Source organism: Dromiciops gliroides, chromosome 6, assembly GCF_019393635.1.
Source record: "Dromiciops gliroides isolate mDroGli1 chromosome 6, mDroGli1.pri, whole genome shotgun sequence".
NCBI lineage: Eukaryota > Metazoa > Chordata > Mammalia > Microbiotheria > Microbiotheriidae > Dromiciops > Dromiciops gliroides.
The window spans coordinates 1,544,958-1,565,391 of NC_057866.1; the positions used below are offsets into that span (position 1 = coordinate 1,544,958).

The 20,434-nt window shown below is 58.3% G+C and overlaps 1 protein-coding gene across 1 annotated transcript in view; it reads left to right on the forward strand.

Annotated features, from left to right (window-relative positions):
• The first annotated feature begins 2,355 nt into the window (after nt 1-2,355).
• The window catches only part of MUC5B (mucin 5B, oligomeric mucus/gel-forming), a 54,501-nt gene continuing 36,422 nt past the window's right edge, over nt 2,356-20,434 (forward strand). The window contains exons 1-24 of the mRNA XM_043970576.1: nt 2,356-2,416; nt 2,558-2,617; nt 2,725-2,868; nt 3,001-3,084; nt 3,652-3,913; nt 4,837-4,951; nt 5,891-5,981; nt 7,588-7,694; nt 8,503-8,719; nt 9,272-9,397; nt 9,957-10,074; nt 10,239-10,377; nt 11,111-11,221; nt 11,620-11,689; nt 12,710-12,847; nt 13,176-13,340; nt 13,683-13,777; nt 14,680-14,806; nt 17,178-17,433; nt 17,981-18,033; nt 18,293-18,393; nt 18,937-19,088; nt 19,899-20,037; nt 20,129-20,242. Of these exons, the coding sequence (XP_043826511.1) occupies nt 2,356-2,416; nt 2,558-2,617; nt 2,725-2,868; nt 3,001-3,084; nt 3,652-3,913; nt 4,837-4,951; nt 5,891-5,981; nt 7,588-7,694; nt 8,503-8,719; nt 9,272-9,397; nt 9,957-10,074; nt 10,239-10,377; nt 11,111-11,221; nt 11,620-11,689; nt 12,710-12,847; nt 13,176-13,340; nt 13,683-13,777; nt 14,680-14,806; nt 17,178-17,433; nt 17,981-18,033; nt 18,293-18,393; nt 18,937-19,088; nt 19,899-20,037; nt 20,129-20,242 (3,045 nt within the window). The remainder of the gene's footprint in view (nt 2,417-2,557; nt 2,618-2,724; nt 2,869-3,000; nt 3,085-3,651; nt 3,914-4,836; nt 4,952-5,890; nt 5,982-7,587; nt 7,695-8,502; nt 8,720-9,271; nt 9,398-9,956; nt 10,075-10,238; nt 10,378-11,110; nt 11,222-11,619; nt 11,690-12,709; nt 12,848-13,175; nt 13,341-13,682; nt 13,778-14,679; nt 14,807-17,177; nt 17,434-17,980; nt 18,034-18,292; nt 18,394-18,936; nt 19,089-19,898; nt 20,038-20,128; nt 20,243-20,434) is intronic.

Genomic DNA, 20,434 nt, shown 5'->3' on the forward strand with positions numbered 1-20,434 from the left:
CTGACACCCTTGGGCTTTTCAACTCAGCCCCATCCAATTGAATCATTACCTGTCTGTCCTTTGACCTGTTGACCTCCCATACCACCCTGTGGGCTTAATCCCCACTGTGGCTGTTTGATAAGCAGAGGCACGGGCTCTTGGTTTCCTAGTTGTGACTGGCAGCAGGAGGGGCACAGGTGGCTCTCTGGTGGCAGCTTGGAAGGTTGGGGGGTGGGGAGGATGGGATATCGGGAGGGATGATTCTCACTGAAGGGAGAACATTCTCTGGGTGCCCCAGGCCCCTTCCCCAAGGTGGGCATCAGCTGGTGTCCCAGCCAACGTTGCCCAGCCTGGCCAAGGTCAGCTTTGTCCTGGAAAGTGGTTCCAGTCCAGGACTGGGGTTTAGATGCTCCCCCAGGCTAGGTCAGGACAGCTGGCTCACTGATTGTTCTGCTTAACCATGGGGGTGTCAGCTCCTGGGATGGGGCAATGCTGATCACATTATAGGTCTGTGCCAGGGGCAATTTCTCTTCTGGATGAGTCTAATGTGATTGGAGACACTACCACACATTGGAAAGAGCTCTAAGGCTGAGGTCAGGAGAGCCCTGGGTTCCAGTCCTGGCCAGACACTTGTTCCCTGTGTGACCTTGTGGAGATGACGATGTCTCTGAATTTCACCCTGCTCAAGTGGAAACTAAGGGGGGCTAAGAGCCTTCTCAGATTATATGACTTACTAGCTGCATGACTTGGTCAAGTCATTGAAGCTTCTGTGCCTCAGTTTCCCAATGGCAAGAAGAGGACAAAATAATAAACTGTCCTCCTTCCCAGAGTGCTGTGGGAGAGGTGTTTGCACATCTTGCGGCATGAGAGAAGAGCAGGGCTCCTAGGGTCCCGATATCACAGACTCTGAGCCAGAAAAGCCTGCAGAGACCCCACTCTTTCTCCTGGGTGGGGCTGGACCCACTGGCTCCTGTCCCCATTTCCCGCCAAGACAGCTCCCTCCTCCCTCCTCAGCCCTCCTCAGAAATGCCCCATCACCAACCAATGGAGGGTCCTGCTTCACAGCAGCCTGCACACATACACACACAAATGCACACAGCAATGCCTTACACACATGTACACACGTGCTACACATTGCACAGTGCATATGCAAACCCGGGCATACACATGTGCGTGCTTGTGCTCACACATGAACACTTATGTGCAGGCACACGTGCATGCATGTGCACGATATACGTGCGCGCACATTCGCTAACTGCCCCCTCACTCACACAGGCCCGGGAGTTGGCAGAAAGGGCGTGAGCTTTTCCATCAGAGAATCTGGCCAGTCACCTCCCTCCTTGGAGCCTCAGGAAAGCAAAGGGTCAGGCCCCAGCTTCTCTTGGGTCCTTTCTACCAGACACTTGGGCACGCTATTCCTTGGGGAATGAGAGAGGGCTGATCTCGGCTGGAGAATCTCTCTAGTTTCTAATGCTTCGGGAGAGGAGCAGGAAGGGTCTGCAGGGTCTGAGGCGCTGACTTCTTCGCCCAGGGACCAAGGGGGGGGGGCAAGGAGTGTGTGCTGCAGGGCCAGCTCAGGCTTGGCCTCCCAGAGGCGGGGGCAGGGGGTGTCTTCCCACCTTCCTTCCGGGAGCTTTGAGAAGGATGTGGAGATAAGAAAAGGTGAAAAATTAGACACCAGACAGGAAGGCTCAGTTGGAAACAGCCTGGAGCGGGGATAGGAACCCCCTCTTCTTTCCTCTCTCTGTGTCTCCCTGTCCCTGTTTATTTCTCTCAGTCTCAATGTCTGTCTCCCTCTGCCTCTGTCTCTGTCTCTGATCTCTCTTTTTCTGTATATCTCTCTGCATCTCTGATCTCTCTGTCTCCTCTCTCTGGTCTGTCTCTTTGTGTGTGTGACTTTCTTGGCCTCTATGTCTCTGTCTCTGTCTCCCCCGCTCCCCTTGCAGGGAATACCAGTAATAAGGGCTTTAGCAGCCACTCACCAGCCTCATGTTTTCAGGCTCCCAGGTTGTTTTCCTCTGAACACTCTGAAAGAGAGGCACTGCCGGAGCTCTTGTCTCCATTTTACAGAAGAGAACACTGAGGTTCACGGCTCTCTCCTTCAGGGCCAACATGGGGAGGGTCACTAGTCTTCCTGGGCCCTGGAAAGCACAAAGATGATGAGACAGAGGGTGACCCTGTGCTGAAGCCACCAGGTCACATGGGGTGGGAACATTCCACAGGAAATTCCAGGGCAGCCCATCCCTTCTCACCTGCCAGGCGCTGGAGAGCCGGAGCTGCTGCCAAACTTGGCACTGGCAGGAGCCAGAGCCAGGGACCTGGGGGGACACGGGCTGGGGGAGGGGGTTGGCATCCCCTGGTGCTAGACCATCTCCCATGCCTGAAACGCCCTTCCTCACTCACCTCGGCCTCTTGGAATCCTTAGCTTCCAGCAAGGGTCAGCTGAGTCCCTATTGGCCGCTGGCAGCCTCCGCTAAGCTTTGGCTCACTTTGTGTTGACTCCGTTGATCTGGGCAGACTTGAGTCCTGCCCAAAGAGCCAATGAGGGCCCGTCACTGATTCTATTCTGTCTCCCCAGAGACCCAGGAGGCGACCTACGGGAACCCCTACCAGCCAGACTACACTCAGCCAGACTATGGTAAGGGGATCTCTTCCTTTTAAGGGCGGCCTCCATTCCCCTCCAGGTCTCCTGGCAGAGCCTCGGTCAGACCCTAGAGGCCTCTCTTCTCCCTCCTGTTTACAAAGTCCTTTCCTGCCCACAGCCCCGGGAGGTCGTCAGGGTGGGCATTATTCTAACCCAGCTGAAGAGGAGGAGGAGGCTTAGGGGAGGGTCCCGGCCACCTCCCCGGGCTGCTGCTCCGCAGACAAAGGCCAGCACAGGCCTCCACCGTAGGACAGAGAGGGAAGGGAAGAGGATTTAGGCAGTCCTACAGTGTGTGATCTGGACCTAGCTCTGAGGCCCCCCCAGGGCCAGGCTTCCCCACACTGACCAAAGGTGGCTTTCTTCTCCCGACTCCTCAGACTACTTCACGGCCTCATCTGAGCCCCGGACTGGCCCTCGAGTAACCTTTATCCCCACTGGCACCATCACCCCCTATGCAAGTGGTAAGTCTGTAGCCCGGGCAGAGCAGAGCCTCGAGGGGGTGTCCCCCAGGCCCATCCTGGGCGGCTCCCCCCCCCCCCGTGTGTGTGTGTGTGTGTGTGTGTGTGTGTGTGTGTGTGTGTGTCTTTTTCCCTGGGGCCCATCTCTGTGCTGATGACTCCCGGAAGGATCAGTCATGGCTTTGAACCTCAAGTCATTCGTTGTGGTTATTTCTAATTCCTCCTTCATCTGTTCCATGGATCTCGTTTTCTGTCACCATTGACAATGTTTGATGATGACTGACTGACCACCAGTGAGGACAAGCCACACTGATTAAACCCCTGCTGTGTGCAGAGGCTGGAGCTTCAGCCTTCAGGAAGGCCAGGCCCCTGCCCTTGGGAAGCTCACAGTCCGGGAAGGGCTTAGACAGAAAAGCACATTATGAGATTGGTTCGTGCTCTGTCACAGACTGGGGCTGCCCTGGGGTGTGGGAGGTGGACCCTGCCTTAGACTGCAGGCCTGGCAGTCCTGGAGGGAGGGTCCCTTGCTCTCTGCCAGGGCAAAGGTTCCCAACCTCTCCTTTGCTGCAGCCCTGAATCCTTCACACAACGGTCAAGTGTGCAGCACGTGGGGCAGCTTCCATTACAAGACCTTTGACGGGGACATCTTTCAGTTTCCTGGCCTATGCAACTATGTGTTTGCCTCACATTGCCAAGCCGCTTATGAGGATTTCAACATCCAGATCCGGCGCTCCCTGGCTGGGGAGACCCCCACCATCAGCCGCATCCTTATCAAGACAGAAGGAGTGGCCTTAGAGCTCTCTGCCAACTCCGTCCTGATCAACGGGCAGCGGTGAGCCCCAGAAGTGTCCCCCTCCCCTTCTCGAGGGCTGGGACCCAATTGTCTACCTCCCCTTGGGACATTTCCTTTGGTTGTCAAGGTTCGTGGCTGCTAGAAGTCCAGAGGGCCTCTGTTGGCAAGGCCCCCGCGGCTATCCAGGCCACCCCGCCTTTTATTTGACAGAGAGAGAAACTGAGGCCCAGAGAATTGCCCAGGCTTGCAGGAGAAGATGATAGGCCCAGGATTTGAACCCAGATCCTCTGACCTCCATAGTTTTTCCATAAGCTTTCACTCAGTAGACCCTGAACTCAAGTGTTTGTATTTTGCGGGGCAAGGAAGGTTAAGTGACTTGGCCAGGGTCACACAGCTAGTAAGTGTCAAGTGTCTGAGGTCGGATTGGAACTCTGGTCCTCCTGAATCTGAACTCAGGATTAATGAGAGCAGGTTGAGGGCCTCCAGCCTGCAGCTAGGGGGCACCACAGTGCCTGGAGTCTTCTCAAGCTCAAATCCTGCTTCAGACATTCACCAGCTGTGTGACCCTGGCCAAGTCCCTTAACCCCTGCCTCGGTTTACTTAACTGTAGAATGGGGATCATCACTGCACCTACCCTCAAGGCTATTGTGTGGATCAAACAATATCCTCTTTGTAATGTGTTCTGGTAATCTTTAAGCACTATTGTTGTTATGAAGGGAAGGATATTGGACACCACAAAGGCTCCGAACTCCAGTGTGGGGAGGGGGTTGCAGAGGCCCTCCATAGGTAAGGAGGAGGCAGCCCCGCAGCCCGGCTGTGGCCTGGGCCATCCAGGGGTGACCAGACGCAGGCAGGGAAGCCCCGCAGAGGCCCGAGACCCTGGGGTCAGCCCTTCCCTAGGGAGGAGGCCCCTCCTCTCCAGGGGTCCCTCCATCTACCCCCATCCTGCTCCCTCCTTGCAGGGAGCAGCTGCCCTATAGCCGGGCAGGATTCGCTGTGGAAGCCAGCAGCAGCTACATCAAGGTCAGCGTGAGGATGCTTCTAACCTTCCTGTGGAACGGCAATGACAGTGCCCTGGTAAGGGAGGAGACCCTGGGAGCTGGCCCGCCCTCTCCTCACCCCTTCCTCTCAGCGCCAGTGAGGGGAGATGGGAGCTGCCTATGGCCAGTGGTGGGCAGGGAGGGGTAGCTTGTCCCTTTTCTGCAAACCTACCTCAGTATCTACCATGGGCCTGGCCCTGCTCTAGAGGCTAGGGACAAAAGTCCTGGCTCCTGCCCTCATGGGGCTTAAAGCAACAGGAAGAGAGACAAGGACACACACACCTGTCCAGACACTAGCACAGAGCACACGTATGCATATATGTGCAGCCATGCATAGACACATACACACGTGTGCATGTCTGGGCACATGCACATAGCCTTTTCTACCAATAGGAGGTCCCAGCATTGGCAGCAGCCGGCTGAGCCTCCTGCAGGGGGTGACTCTGAGCGGAGCTTGGAGGAAATCGAGGATTCTGTGAGGCAGGAAGGGCATGCTAGGCATTCGGGTAGCTCAGGCAAAGACTCGGAGGTGGGAGAGGTGTGATGTCTGGGGCATGGGTGGGCTTTAAAAGCCAAAGGCAATTTCTATTTTATCTGGGAGCTTCTTGGGTGGGGGCTTGCCCTGATTAGATCTAATCTGTGCTTTGGAGAGATCTCTGGAACCTGTGCAGAGAATGAGGGGAGGAAGTAGGAAGACTAGTCGGTCAATTGGTCAATCAGTCAACAAATGCTTATTAAGTGGCTGCTGTGTGCTGAGCTAAGAGCTGGGGTACAAGAGAGGGGACAGTTCCTGCCTCAAGGGGCTCAAACCCCATCAGGAGGAGATGACACAAGAAGAATGAAGTGTGGGAGACCCCCCCCCAGATGGCCCAGACCCCCCCACCCCTCCACTGCCCAGGCACTGCCTGCTCTCGACTTTATCAATGAATCGGTCTCCATTTCTTCCCACCCCCACCCCCTGCTCCATCCTTCTCAGCTGGAACTGGACATCAAATATGCCAACCAGACCTGCGGACTCTGTGGTGACTTCAACGGCTTCCCCACATTCAATGAATTCTACTCCAACAGTGAGTGACACCTCCCTTTTGGATGGCCAGTTCCTTGGCCTTCCAATGTGGGGGGCCTCACTTTTGGTCACTGGTCCTAGGGGCTCAGGAGACAGGGGCTGGATGTCAGGCCCTTGTGTCCAGCCTTGGGAGAGGAGAGGAGAGGGGAGGAGAGGAGAGGAGAGGAGAGGAGAGGAGAGGAGAGGAGAGGAGAGGAGAGGAGAGGAGAGGAGAGGAGAGGAGAGGAGAGGAGAGGAGAGGAGAGGAGAGGAGAGGAGAGGAGAGGGGAGGAGAGGAGAGGAGAGGGGAGGGGAGGGGAGGGGAGGGGAGGGGAGGAGAGGGGAGGGGAATAGAGGAGAGGGGAGGGGAGGGGAGAGGAATAGAGGAGAGGGGAGGGGAGGGGAGGGGGAGGGGAGGGGAGAGGAATAGAGGAGAGGGGAGGAGGGGAGAGGAGAGGAGAGGAGGGGAGAGGAGAGGAGAGGAGGGGAGAGGAGGGGAGGGGAGAGGAATAGAGGAGAGGGGAGAGGAATAGAGGAGAGGAGAGGAGGGGAGAGGAGGGGAAAGGAGGGGAGGGAGGGGAGAAGAGAGGAGGGGAGAGGGAAGCCAGTCAATTGCGCAGCCCCAGGCTAGGGAGGAGGGAGGCAGGGTCCCCCTCCACAAAATGGTGAGGCTGGGGGTGTCTGCCGAGGCCTTGCCTGAGCCCCTTCCCCAGCCTGATCTTTGCACTTTGTTCTGAGCACCGTCCCCATGGAGGGTGAGGTGGGCAAGGGGCTCCCGGAGTGGGGATGCCTCAGTGGGCTGGCTTCCTCTGCTCCCGCCCCACAGGCAACAAGCCCAAGCTCTCCCCACGGCCTCCCTTGGCCTTTCCTCCACCCAGCCTCCACAGGGTCTGGGGTTCCTAAGAATCCAGAACCTCCGAGCTGGAAGGAACCCCCTTTTACAGACAAGGAAATTGAAATCCAGAGTTAGAGGGCTGAGCCACAGTCACGCAGGTCTGCCCCAAATGCTGTGTGTGTTTGTCATTGGAGGCTCAACGGTGGGCGGTGTATGCATGTTTATACACAAGATGTGTGGTAAGTGAAGCGCCTCACTTGTGGAAACAGCGAGGGAAGGTGCTTCCCAAGGCCACTGGGCAGTAGAATCGGGACCCCTGTCCACCCGTGTCTCCTGGCTCCTGGCCCAGGGCCAGCCCCTTCAGAGAGAGCCAGGGTGGAGCACTGGCATCATTTCCAGTGCTCCTTGGGAGCAGCCTGGAGGAAAATCCCCTCCTGGCTCTCCCCTGGGACCGCAGACTTGGGCCTTTCAGCTCAGCCAGTCTGGGGCTCCTCAGGAAAGGAACATCTGGCCAGATGAGCCGGGGAAGCACTAGTAGCGCCCAGAGCCAAGCTCAAGGTCGTCTCTGGCACGCCCTGCAGGGTTTGGGGCAAGGACCCCTCGCCTTTCTGACTTCACCTTCCTGACTGAGGGTTTACTGTGAGGCTCCAAGCAAACAATGGAAGGCCTGGGGCTGCATGCTCAGGGTTGGGCTAGATGCAGCACCAATGTGTCACTGTGCCCTCCCTTGGTGCAGAGGGCACCCAGCCCGTCTGTGCTCCCCAGAACCCTGACAGCAGTGTGTCTCTTCCAGATGTCAAGCTGACCACTTGGCAGTTTGGGAACCTTCAGAAGTTGGATGGACCCACGGAGCAGTGTCAGGACCTTGTGTCTTCCCCGGCAAACAACTGCACGGATGAGGTGAGGATCCACGTAGCTCACGTGGCCTGGAGTGAGAGACCCTTCTCTGTGGCTCTGGACACCCCTGACACCATCCGTCCTTTGTCTGCTCCCTGTCGGAATCCTCTCTGTCCCTTGAGTTCCGGCTTCTCCAGGCCTGGCCACTGCCCCCTCCATGGGCTCCCATGATGCTCGGTGGGTGCGCTGCTCATCCCATGCCTGGGCCAACGGCCCCTGAGGGACCAACCGAGTCAACTTACCTTTGCTTCCCCCTCAGCAGACATCACAGGGCCATACCTGATGGCTGGTTTATGGGAGGGTGTAGGGCACAGTCATCCAGGAAGAAAAAGAGGATGGGGGTGGAAGAGTGGAAGCCCCCAGCCTGGCTAGCACACAGGAAGGCAGAATAGACCAGACAGGCCTCTGTGGGGAGCCCAGAGTGGCTGAGGCAGCTCTCAGTCTGGAAGGAAGAATCTACAGGAGGTGAAGTAACTCAAGGATGGGGGCCGTGGTCAGGGAATGGACCCCAACGTGCCCTGGGTGGGGCTCTGCAAAGAGCAGACCAAGAAGGGCCGGGAGGAGCCAGGAGATCTGGGACAGCAGGATCGTCAGTGAGAAGGGGTGCTGGCCATCCCTGGTCAAAGCCACCTCCCCACCTCTCATCTCACAGAGGAGAAAATCAATTGGAGGCCACCCTGGGGCGGGGGTGGGGGGGAAGGGAAGCTCGGCCTCTGATCCTAGCTCCGACACTTCCAGGAACACGAAGCCCCTCCCCCTCTCCGATTGCTATGGAGGCTGGGTTGCCGACCCTGCCTCATGTTTCCTCCAGGAGAGCAGCTGCCTCAGGGTGCTGAGTGGCCTGGCTTTGGGGGGGTGCAACCAGCTGGTGGATCCCAGACCCTACATCGAGGCCTGTGTACAAGACCTATGCAGGTGCCAAGAAGCCAACCGCTCCTCCTGCCTGTGCGCCACCTTCTCTGAGTATTCGAGGCAGTGTGCGCACGCGGGCGGTCAGCCCCTCAACTGGCGGCGCCAGGACCTGTGCTGTGAGTGGTGGGCATGAAGCCGGCCTTCAGAGAACTGATGATCTGGTCAGAGTGAGACCCACCCAGAGTAGAGATGCCCACCCAGGGCTATGTGAGGTCTGAGGGCAAAGGGAAAAGCCAGGAAGGCTTCCTAGAGGAGGCAGGCTTTACAGGCTGGGGCCAGGGGGATTTCACCAGGCAAAGAAGCAGAGGGAAATCATTGAAGCCCTTGGTGGTGGTGACTGGGACTGTAGCACAGGGGCACAGAGAAAGGCATAAGAAGAGGAAAGGAGGCACCAGATTGTGATGGGCCTTAAATGCCAGACCTAGGAGCTTGCCATTAACTAACTCTCTAGGCCATGGGATTGAAAAGCCGGAATTGTCAGGGCCTGGGGGTGGGGGATGGAGGGGATCGGCCCCATTTTAGAGATGAACAAACTGAGGCTTGGGGTGGGGGAGGAGCCGGGCTTGGCCAAGGGCACCCGAGTGGGAAGTAGGAGAACCAGAATTCCAACCCCTGTCTACAGAATCTTCTCCATGAAGCAAGCTTCTGCCTTGGTTTCCCCATTCCAGACAAGACGTGCCCGGCCAACATGCAGTACCAGGAGTGTGGCTCCCCTTGTGCGGACACCTGCTCCAACCCTGAGCGGTCCCAGCTCTGTGAGGAACACTGCATAGATGGTTGCTTCTGCCCCCCAGGCAAGTCTCTCGACATTTGCATTGGGCGCTTTGGCATCCCCCGCCTGGAACGTGGGGCTCGTGGCTTTCCAGTGAGATGGGAGGGGCCCAGCAAGGACGAATGACCTTGAGAATTACAGGCGGGCTGGCGGCCAACAAGCAGCTCTGAAGCACCTACTATGTGTCGGGCACTGTGGCCTCGAAGAGCCAGACCACGCAGTAGAAGGAAGCAGGACCCAGCCGTGAGCCTCCCCCGAGCGGGATGGGCTTCCCCTCCCCAAAGAGCTTCCGATAACAGCTGGAGGACTGCCCGGGGAGATGTGCTGTAGGGAGCCCCTCTCCCGATGCTGAGCTACTGACACTCTGGGAAACGGAGGTCCAGAGAGGGAGGAGTCGCCCAGCCTGGGCCCCATTACCCACCGCAAATGTTCCCTAGAGACCCTGCTGCACAGCTCTTGCGGCGCAGGGGCGGCTCCTCCAGCAGCCTCTCCGGCCGCCTCTCCCTCCGTGGGCCCTGGATGCAGAGCAGCTGGAGCCCCACCCCTTCCCAACACCTGGCCTGTGCTGCCTGTCTTTGTAGGGACCGTCCTGGATGACATCCGGGGCCAGGGCTGCGTGACTCTGGACCAATGTCACTGCACCCACAACGGCCAGACCTTCTTTCCCGGAGCCTCCTTCTCTACGCACTGCAGCTCCTGGTAACTCACCGCCCTCTGCCCCGACCTGTTAAGCCCCCCCCCCCCCCGCCCCAGATGTCCCTCCTGCAGATGTTATGGGGGGGGGGCTCGCCCTAAGCCCACGGATTCCTTCAGAGGCGGCCTGACCACTCAGATGGCCGTCCTTCTCTCTGCGTCCACTCTAGCACTTGCCTTTCTGGCCTCTGGCAATGTGAGGAGCTTCCATGCCCAGGCATGTGCTCCGTGGAGGGCGGGTCCCACATCACCACCTTCGACCAAAAGCGCTACAATGTCCACGGGGACTGCAGCTACGTCCTGTCCAAGGTGATCGCAGGGCATCGGAGGGCCAGAATGGGAAAGAGGGAGGCTGAGGAGAAGAGAGAGGGAGGGAGGGCGGCTCCCCTCCTTGGGAGTCAGACCCCCACCTCTGGGAAGGAATGGCGCCCCTCTCCCCCCCACCCCCGCCCCCGCTCTGGAGTGGAAGAGCCCCGCCTAGCGAAGCCTCAGTGGACTCCTTCGAATAGGGGGCGCGCAGGGGCAGGGCCGAGGCTCAGGCTGTGAGGTTGGAACACGTGCCTCCGAGCGCCCCTCCCGCTGAGGACCGGACTGTTGGGACTTTGGGGTGGGGGTACGCTGCAGCTCGCCTTGTCCATGCAGGTGGTCAGAGGCACAGGCAGCCCTGCCCACTCAGACACACACACATCCAGTGCACACTCACACACGCTGTTGTGCAACTCTTACACAATCACACATTCCCTTGCACTCTTACATGTTCACACACATGAGCATTTACACAGATCCCTATTCACACACACTTGCACACATCCACACAGATACATAGATATTCACATACGTATACACTCACACATATACACACAGATACATACACATGTATTCACAGTATCCTCACACACATATTCACACTTATACACACACCGATACACATTCACATAACAACATACATGCACTCCTACACATATTCACATACAACGCATTCACCCATAATTCTCACATGCCCACACACCAACGATGCCATTTTGGAATTCTGCCCCATCAGAAGTGTGAGGACGCCACCTTCACCATTCTGGGCGAGCTACGTAGGTGTGGCATAACAGAGAATGAGAACTGCCTCAAGTCAGTGACCTTGAGCCTGCATGGAGGAGAGACGGTAAGGCAGTCCCAGGTGCTTCCTCCCATTGCTCGGAAGGACCCTGGGACAGAGGAGGCAGAGCTGGAGGGTGCCCTTTCCTTATTTTACAAAGGAGGAAACTGAGGCTCCAAGAGGGGACGTGCGGGGAAGAATTGGCAGAAGCCAGATTCAAACCCAGGCCCTCCAAGGAGCCCCCAGGAGCTGCAATCAGGCCTGGAGGGGTTAACCCAGAGGGGAAGAACCGGGAGCCATGCATGGGGGAGGAGTGGGAAGGGAAGAGATGCCCAGAGCCCCTGGCCACTGGAGGTGTGTAAGCAGGGGCTGGAGGACCACAGAGAGATGGGCGGGACGCCTGGGAAGCTCTGTCTCTGATTCCGCGGCACTGTGACCACGCTGGGCCCCTTTTCTTCCTCCAGGTCATCAGGATCCAGCACAATGGGGGCGTGTTTGTGAACTCTATCTCCATGCAGTTGCCCATCTCTGCGGGTAGGTGGCCCTGCCAGACACACCTGGACGCACTGGGGTGCTAGAGAGCAGCAGCTTTGGGGGACAGTCCCCAAGGCCACTGGTCTTGAAGGCAGGAAGCTCTGTCCTCCCCATGCCTCAACAGCCATAAGTTGCCCAGAACCTCCCGCAGGATCACAGTCACCACTTAGGAAGGTTTGTTTACACTTGGCCTCAGGTCACATTGCTCCAGGAAGATGGGCCCCTGCCCAGCCATCTGGCATGTGCTCCCTCAGGCTGAGGAAAGAGCAGCCAAGGCGGGTTTCCTAACTAGCCAGCCAGGAACCCCAGAGTAAGAGCTGGAGCTCCCCGGGATTCTCTGCCAGGCCGTCCTCAAGACAGCGGCTGGTGCAGGCTCGCCTGGGTCACAGCCAGAGCAGGAAGGCCTGTGACAGGCCAAGAAGAGCCAGAGGTGGCCATCCCCCGGCTCAGGGTCTGTGGCAGCGGCCCCTAGATGTCTCCGTCCTCGAGATCCCAGGGTCTGCGATGTCACCTCAGCTGGCTGCACGTCATCCTGGCAGCTGGAATCAGGGGGTTCAGGGAGCCATAGGCACCGATGGACCAACCCCTGCTTTTATAGAGGAGGCCGAGCCACAGATGGGGTGGCCTCAGAGAGGCCTGCGGGAATCTGTGAGCGTGTTCCTTAATGACTCGCCAATTGCCTCTAGCAGGCTCTGGGGTCGCATCAGAAGGGACCAAGGCTGGCCAGGATGCGCCAGGCTGGGCCCTGCAGCCCCTTCAACATCCATTTCACCCCTGACTTTGAACTCCAAATTATTCAGGGAGAGTGAGTGAGGGGTCCGGAGCCATTCAGCGGACCCCAGAGCATTAGAGATCCCCTGCCCTGTGCCCCTGCCTCAGCATTATGTAAAGCAAGCATCTTGGCTGATGATCCAGCAGACGTGTGTGTGCATGTGCATGTGCATGTGTCCAAGGCTGGTTCTCCGCACAGCCGGCACCCCCTTCCCTCCTCCTGACTCCTCTCCTCCCCCGTGCCTCTAGCCAACATCACCATATTCCAGCCCTCGACTTACTTCATCCTGGTCCGCGCTGCCTTCGGCCTGCTCTTGCAGATTCAGCTGGTGCCTCTCATGCAGGTGTCTGTGCGGTTGGATCCCTCCTTCCAGGGCCAGATGTGTGGTGAGGACCTGCTGCCTATGGGACCGGCCGGCTTCCTTGAACCCCAGGCTGGGGGGGGGGTCCTCCCTCACTCCCCTTGCCTTGGCCCAGGCAGTGCACAAAATGCCCTTGGCTGGGCACCTCTGACATACCAGCCTCTTGTTCCCTGGTAGGGGGAGGGAGGAGCCCAGAGCGGTCCCCATAGATGGGCAGGAATTCCCTCCACAGTCTCTCTTTGGGCCACCCACTCACAACCATAGGAGGAGCAGAGTCCACGTTGGGGGGGAACTCGAGGGGGGCGTTTCCCTTCCTGGAAGAGTTTATTCGGAGGCCCACCCCCCACCTACAGGCCTCTGTGGAAACTTCAACCAGAATCAAGCAGATGATTTCACAGCCATCAGTGGGGTGGTGGAGGGGACAGGGGCAGCTTTTGCCAATACCTGGAAGACTCAGGCTGACTGTACCAACGTCAAGAACAGCTTCGAGAACCCGTGCTCCCTCAGCGTAGAGAACGGTATCTATCTGGGCGCTGGGGGTGCCCCTCATAAGGAGGCTCTGGGGCCTGGACAGGGCGGAGAAGGGGCCGGCATGCATGGGAGTGGGAGGGCATTAGGGGCTAGCACGGGCTATCTGGAGACATTGGGGAGGAGGACCCCAGGAACGGGGCAGGGGTGGGTCTGTGGGCAAAGGAAACGGCCCTCCCTCCACACTCGGTGAGGCTGTGGCTCCCCTGGCCGTGGGGAGCGGCTCCTGCACTCTGGCACTCGCTCCCATACTGTAGGGAGCTGCCATTTCTCTGGGCTAGGGCTGGGGACCTGGCCCCCAGGGAGGGGGTAACCACCTCCTGCCTCCCCAGAAAATTATGCCCAGCATTGGTGCTCCCTGCTCACGGACCCGGGTACCACCTTCTCCCAATGCCATGTGGTCGTGAACCCTGCACCCTACTACAAGGTGAGTGAAACTGGAGGGACCCTTTTGTCCAGTCCTGGCCCAGGCCTCAGCACCAGCCCCAGGGGCTGACCTCGAGGCTGGCTCCTTGCAAGGACAGGCCCCAGGAGCTGCCTTGCAGAGCCTTGCCTAAGGGAGGCAGCAGAGAGCTGAGTACAGGGCACCTACCCCCTGGGCACTGGGGTGGCCTCTGGGAGCTCAAGACCAAATGGACATCTGGGGCCCTTGTGCCAAGCCCTCCTCTCCACTGTCCTCTGTGGGTGCTGGTGGGGTGGTCACACCTGTGCCCTTGAATGCCTGACTGTTCTCACCGAGGAGTGCAGTGCCTCCCCCCACCTGCCTAAGATGTACCTGTCTCTAGGAACCAAAGGAAGGAAGGGAAGGAGGGAGAAAGGGAAGGAGAAAGGAAGGGACAGAGGAAGAAAGGAAGGCGGGGAGGGAAAGAGGAAGGAAGGGAGGAAGGAAAGGAGAAAGAGAAGAAGGGAGGGAAGGTGGGAGGAGGGAGGGAAGGAGGGAGGGAGGGAGAGGGAGGGACAGAGGAAGAAAGGAAGGCAGGGAGGGAAAAAGGAAGGAAGGGAGGAAGGAAAGGAGAAAGAAGGGAGGGAGGGAAGGTGGGAGGAGGGAGGGAAGGAGGGAGGGAGGGAAGAAGGAAGGGAGGGAGGCAGAGGGAGGGATGGAAGAAGGGTGGGAGGAAGGGAGGGTGGAATGGAAGAAATGTAGGAGGGAGGGAGGGATCTGCTACAGCAAGGATGGGATGGCGTCTGGGACAGGATTCCCAGAGAGCAGACTGGACACGCCTAGGGGTGGGGGGCTCAGCTCTGCCCACTCCCCCATCCCCAGGATGAAGTACAGCCCAATAAGGGGCTGGGTCTCCTGGGGCATTGAGGGCTTTCTCTGCTCCCCAGAACTGCATGTTTGACACTTGTAACTGTGAGAAGAGTGAGGACTGCCTGTGTGCGGCGCTATCTTCCTACGTGCAAGCCTGTGCTGCCCGGGGAGTGCTGCTGTGGGGCTGGAGGGCCGGGGTCTGCAGTAAGTGAGCAGGGGACAAAGGAAGCTGGCATTTCTGTAGCCACTCAAGACTTGACAAACACTGTACAGATGGAACCTCATGTGGTCCTCCTAACAGCCCTGGGAAGCAGGGGCTATGAACATTCCCATTTCACAGATGGGAAAGCTGAGACTAGTTAGGGTCAGATCAGGACTGGAACTCAGGTCCTCCTGAATCCTTTGTGATGCCCAGCAGCCTTACAACAACTGCACGGCACATTCCTAGTGGCAGCTTGGGGGGGGGGGGAGGGGCTAGTGGGCTCATCATCATCCCGTTTTACAGGCCAGAAAAGGGAAGTGGCTTGTCCCGGGAGTTTCAGGAGGGACTTGAGCAGCCTTCCAGTACAACCCCTTAATTTTACAAAAGGAGAAACTGAGGTCCAGAGAGAGGATGAGCCTTGTCCAGAGTCAAAATTCTGAGTCCTACATCCAGCCCCTTCACTGACCAAGAACTGGAGAAATCCAGGACCAGCACAGGGGGTAGAAGTATGAGGGGACAGGGCAAGGAGGGAAGGAGCAGATGCCCCAGGAGGGGGTCTGTGTGCCCCCGATTCACTTACCCACCCACCTCCCGCCCTTAGACACACACCACTCACACACATACACTCAGACACACACATTCACACAGACTGCACATGTATCTATATACACCCACACATATGCTCAGACACACACAACTCATACATAATTACACAGAGTACACCCTCCCACTCACAAACAATACATGCAGTCACACTGAAATACATACACACACCTTACATGCACTCACACACACATGTTACAGGACACCTGTGTGCTCAGCGATGGGCCTGAGCAGACACTGTGTCCAGTGTCTAGGAAGAAGAGAGGGATAGAGAGAGGAAGGAAGGAAGGGAGAGGGAGAGAGGGAGAGGTTGAGGGAGAGAGAGGGGGGGGGAGGGAGGGAAGGAGGGAAAGGGAGAGAGGGAGGGAGTGAGGGAGAGGGAGGGATGGTGGGCATTTTAAATGGCTACAATATGTCAGACACTATTCAGACCTTCTCTAGGGACTTCCCTCCAGTGGCCTCCCTGGGGTCCCCGCAGGCTCTGCCTTGCCCTTAGGACCTATGGGGGTGCCAGCCTTTCTGGCTGAGGCCCCAGTTGCTGCTTTGGGGATTCAGCCTCATGAAGCCAAGAACTACCTCCAACATTTCGGTGACTTCCTGAGGTCTGTCAAACATTTAAAAGTCAGCCTCTCCCCACAATCCCAGGAGGAAGGGGCTACAGGCACCATTGTGCCCACCTTACAAACAGGGAAACTGAAGTTTAAAGAAAAGTGAAGGAGTTCGGCCAGTGGGTCCAGAGAACTAGAAGAACCACAACAGATACAGAAGCAATGGCAGGGGTAGAAGGACCTTTCAGACTGATGCTTGATGTCAGGAGAAACGGCCTAATATAGAGGATTGTCTGAGAGTGAAGGGATGCTTCAGCAGGTAGTGAGCTCCCCATCCCCAAGCTCTTCCTCCAAAGGCTGGATGAGCCCTAGCTGGGGCTGTGCCAGGGGACTAGAGGCCCTGGGGGTCCCTGCCAGCTTGGAGACCTTGGGACTCTGTGACTGTCCCACAAGGCCATGGTTCTGATCCCTGGGAACCTCTTGGTAGGTGAGGCAGGAGCAGGGGCACTGGGTCTGGAGGCTGTGGCTGCTGTGAGCCCAGGACAGGCTGGATTTGGAGAGAGTGGGGAGTCACTTTGATGCCTATTTGCGGGATGACCTTAGGCCAGTCCCTTCCCTTTTGGAGTCATCACAGAATTCTAATAGTGGGCAGGTGGCCCAAGCTTGCTCCTTTACAGAGAGGGAACCAGACCAGCAAGGGAGAATTACTTACGCAGGCTTGGGATAAGTTACAAATCCAACTCGAACCCAGGTCCTCCCCGTAAACCTGGTGCTTTCGCCCCTGCATCCCACTGACCCATCTTTAAAAAGGAAGGGTTGTGCTCGTTTGTGGTTTGGGATGGGGAGATAGTTAGACAGGGGAGTGACCAGAGCCCCCAGGGTCCTTGGGCAGGGGAGGGACCAGAGCCCCCCCAGGGGCCCTTAGACAGGGGAGGGACCAGAGCTCTCCGGGGGCCCTTAGACAGGGGGAGGGACCAGAGATCTCCGGGGGGCCCCTAGACAGGGGAGGGACCAGAGCCCCCCAGGGGCTTTGGGCAGGGGAGGGACCAGAGACCCGCTGGGGGCCTTAGACAGGGGAGTGACCAGAGCCCCCCCGAGGGCCCTTGGGCAGGGGAGGGACCAGGGCCCCTCCCCCCCCAGGGGCCTTTACATAAGGGAGACCAGAGCCCCCAGTACCCCTCCTGGTCCTGTGTTTCTCAGGCCCCCGTTTCTCCCCCTTCAGCCAAGTACATGGGCAGCTGCCCGAGTTCCCTGAGCTACAGCTACGTGGTGGAGACGTGCCAGCCAACCTGCCGCTCCCTAAGTGAGATAGATGTCACCTGCAGTGTCCAATTCAGCCCCGTGGATGGCTGCGTTTGCGCCAATGGCACCTACCTGAATGATGAGGGGCAATGTGTGCCGGCTGCCCAATGCCCCTGCTACTTCAAAGGTGCCATGGTGGCCCTGGGAGAGACCATCCAGGAGAATGGCGTGGTGTGGTAAGAAGCCTGGAGCAGGGCCCTGGGAACCCTGGTGGGGGGCAGAGGTCAGAGAGGCCAGGAAGGCCAGGGACCATCGTCACTGACGTGGCCACGGCGCCGGAGTGGGGTGTTGCTGAGGGCTTCCCTTTCCCTCATCAGAGCCCACAGCAGCCCTGGAGGCCACTGTCCCCAAGGATTTGAACCTAGGGCTCCTGACTCCCGGCCCAGGGCTTATCCATCCATCCCGTAGCGTCCTTGTAACTCGAGCAGTCACATTGGCCAATAAGCCCCTTGAAAAGGCCGCTTCCAGGGCAGCCGCGGCTCTGCCCTGACTTGGGCAACGGATGGGGTGCAGGGGGTGGGAGAGGGTCAAGGACAACGCCAGCCTCAAGAGTCTGAGGGATGGGGAGATGGCGGCGCCCTCAGCAGCACTGGCAGAAGAGAGAGGGTCTGCCGGGAAGGCCAATGGTTGAGTGGGAGGTGCTCCCAGGATGTCTGGTCAGACACACAAGAGACGTCTGGAGACTTAGGCGCAGCACTGCTGATTATTTCCCCTTGCCCCTAGCTCCTGCATGAGTGGGAAGCTGAGCTGCTTTGGAGTCATGGATCCAACCCCAGGTACCAGCCTTCCTTTCCCCCTTCCCCTCCCTGCTCCCTTCCCGCGGCCCGAGCTGCCCACCGAGAGTTGTGGGGAGAAGAGACTGAGGAGAAATGCAAACCTTGGGCTAGCCCTTCTCGGGCTTGAGCTGCCCATGTGCTGTCCCCCCCTCCCTCCCCCATGGGCAGCCAGGTCCAGCCGGGCCCCACATGCAGCCCAGGGTCAGTCAGGTGTGGGTGTGAGGGCCACCTCCACCCATCCTCTCCTCCTCCCCCTCAGTCTGCACTGCTCCCATGATCTACTTGGACTGCAACAATGCTTCAGCGGGAGCCGTGGGGGCCCAGTGCCAGAAAAGCTGTGACACGTTGGATGTGGCCTGTGTGAGTTCTGGCGCCCACCTGTGGGGAAGGCTGATGCTCTCCATGAGCTCGGGGGCTGCTATGGGGATACCTTCACGTGGGGGTGTGACTAGATCGTATCCCTCCGATCCTGCGTCTCTGGGCTGTGGCCCTGGACTTCTAGGGGTCACTAGCGCAGGTCCATTCAGATCTGTGCCAAGCCCTCGCTGGTCCATCACATACTGCCAGCGGCTCTCGGAGGAGGCTGAGCTTAGAGACCTTGGTCTTCTGTCTTTATGAAAGTCTGAGCTCCATCCCTCAAGAGCCTCTGCACAGCAGGGAGGTGTCCGTGGAGGGCTCGAGGCTCTCCTTGTTCAGGATGGCGACCGGGTCTGTCCACACCCTTGGTACGTAACCAGGGTGAGCGGGCTGCTAGGGCCCCCGGGAGGCTGAAGACGGATGAATGTAGTTGTCCATCTGTGGTCGAGGAGGACTAGGAGACTGAGATGGAGTGGGAGTCTGGGGCCACCACCCTTCAGGATGGGTCACACCGAGCGGGCCACCTCACTGTCTTCTCTCAAACAGTACAACACCCAGTGTGTGTCTGGCTGCATCTGTCCCAGCGGTTTGGTAAAGGATGGGAATGATGGCTGTGTCAAGGAGGAAGACTGTCCTTGTGTTCACAACGAGGCCACCTACAAATCGGGGGAAACCATCCGAGTGGACTGTAACAACTGGTAGGCAGGAGTGGGAAAATTGGGCATGAGGGAGTAGAGCGGCAGGTCATTGCATCTGAGAGGTACCCACAGCTAGTGTCTGAGGCGGGTTGGAACCCAGGGCTTCCTAACCACAGGTAGACTCTATGCAAGGTCCACTGCTCAGTATGAGGAGAAGCAGAGCCCCAACTGGTTTGAGACAGAGCAGAGGGGACTGAGTGTTGGGGCCACCACAGAGGGGTACTTGCTCACATCTGGTCAGATTTGATGCCTTGAGTGCCCCTCCCAGCCTTGTGAAGCTGAGATTCTCTGGTGCCACTGGAGAGGAGTTGAGAAGCCATTACCATGGGGGTGTGAGGCTCAGCTATGACTGTGAACCACGTACCTCCCGGCTGTTTGGCCACCAGCCAACCCATAATAACCACCCTCTCCATCTCCCTAGAGCACCAACATCTGCAGAGACTTTCCTCTCGGTGAAGGAGGGAGTACAAGAATTATCACCATTTTATAGATGAGGAAACTGAGGTGTAGCCTGTTAGAGGTTGCACTCCTTCCTGAGCTTGGGGCTCTGCCCACTGTGTGCACACCAGTGCCCCAACAAAAATCCAGCGTCCGGGGGGGGGCAGCAGGCTCGGCCTGGGGGAGTAGCCATGGGGTCAGAGAAGGGATGCAGGAGCAGTGGCAGTTGGGGAGGCTTCCTGGAGGAGGAGGCTGAGGCTTGTGCCGGGCCCTGCTAGATGACAAGGGAGGACTGGCTGGTGCTGTGAGCAGGCTCCAAGGAGGAGCATGCTGTGAGGAATAAGCTTTTTGCCCCAAACTCCTGCTTCCCAGCACCTGCCAGAACCGGAGGTGGAAGTGCACCCAAGCCCCGTGCCTGGGCACATGTGCCGTGTATGGAGACGGGCATTTCATCACCTTTGACAGCGAGCGCTACAGCTTTGAGGGCAATTGCGAGTACACCCTTGCTCAGGTGGGCTCCCAGCCTTTTGCTTTCTCCGTCCACATCTGCCCAAGCACAGTCCGCAGACTTTGTGACCCCTTTCTCTCTCTTCTCCCCCCAGGACTACTGTGGGGGAAATGCCACCACAAACGGGACCTTCCGTGTGATCACGGAGAACATCCCTTGTGGCACCTCAGGCGTCACCTGCTCCAAAGCCATCAAAGTATTTCTCAAGGTGAGTAGAGGAGCCGACCCCCTCCTTCAGAGGGGACCCCAGAGGAGCGGCTTCCTCCCTGCTCTTGTCCAGCAGGGAGTCCCTGTATGGCGTCCCAGGGTCTGCCCCAACACCTTCCAGGGAGGGAGGCAGGCAGAACGTTCTACACTGGGGGACTTCTGAGCGTCGGGAAGGCTTCAGTGATTCAGCAGC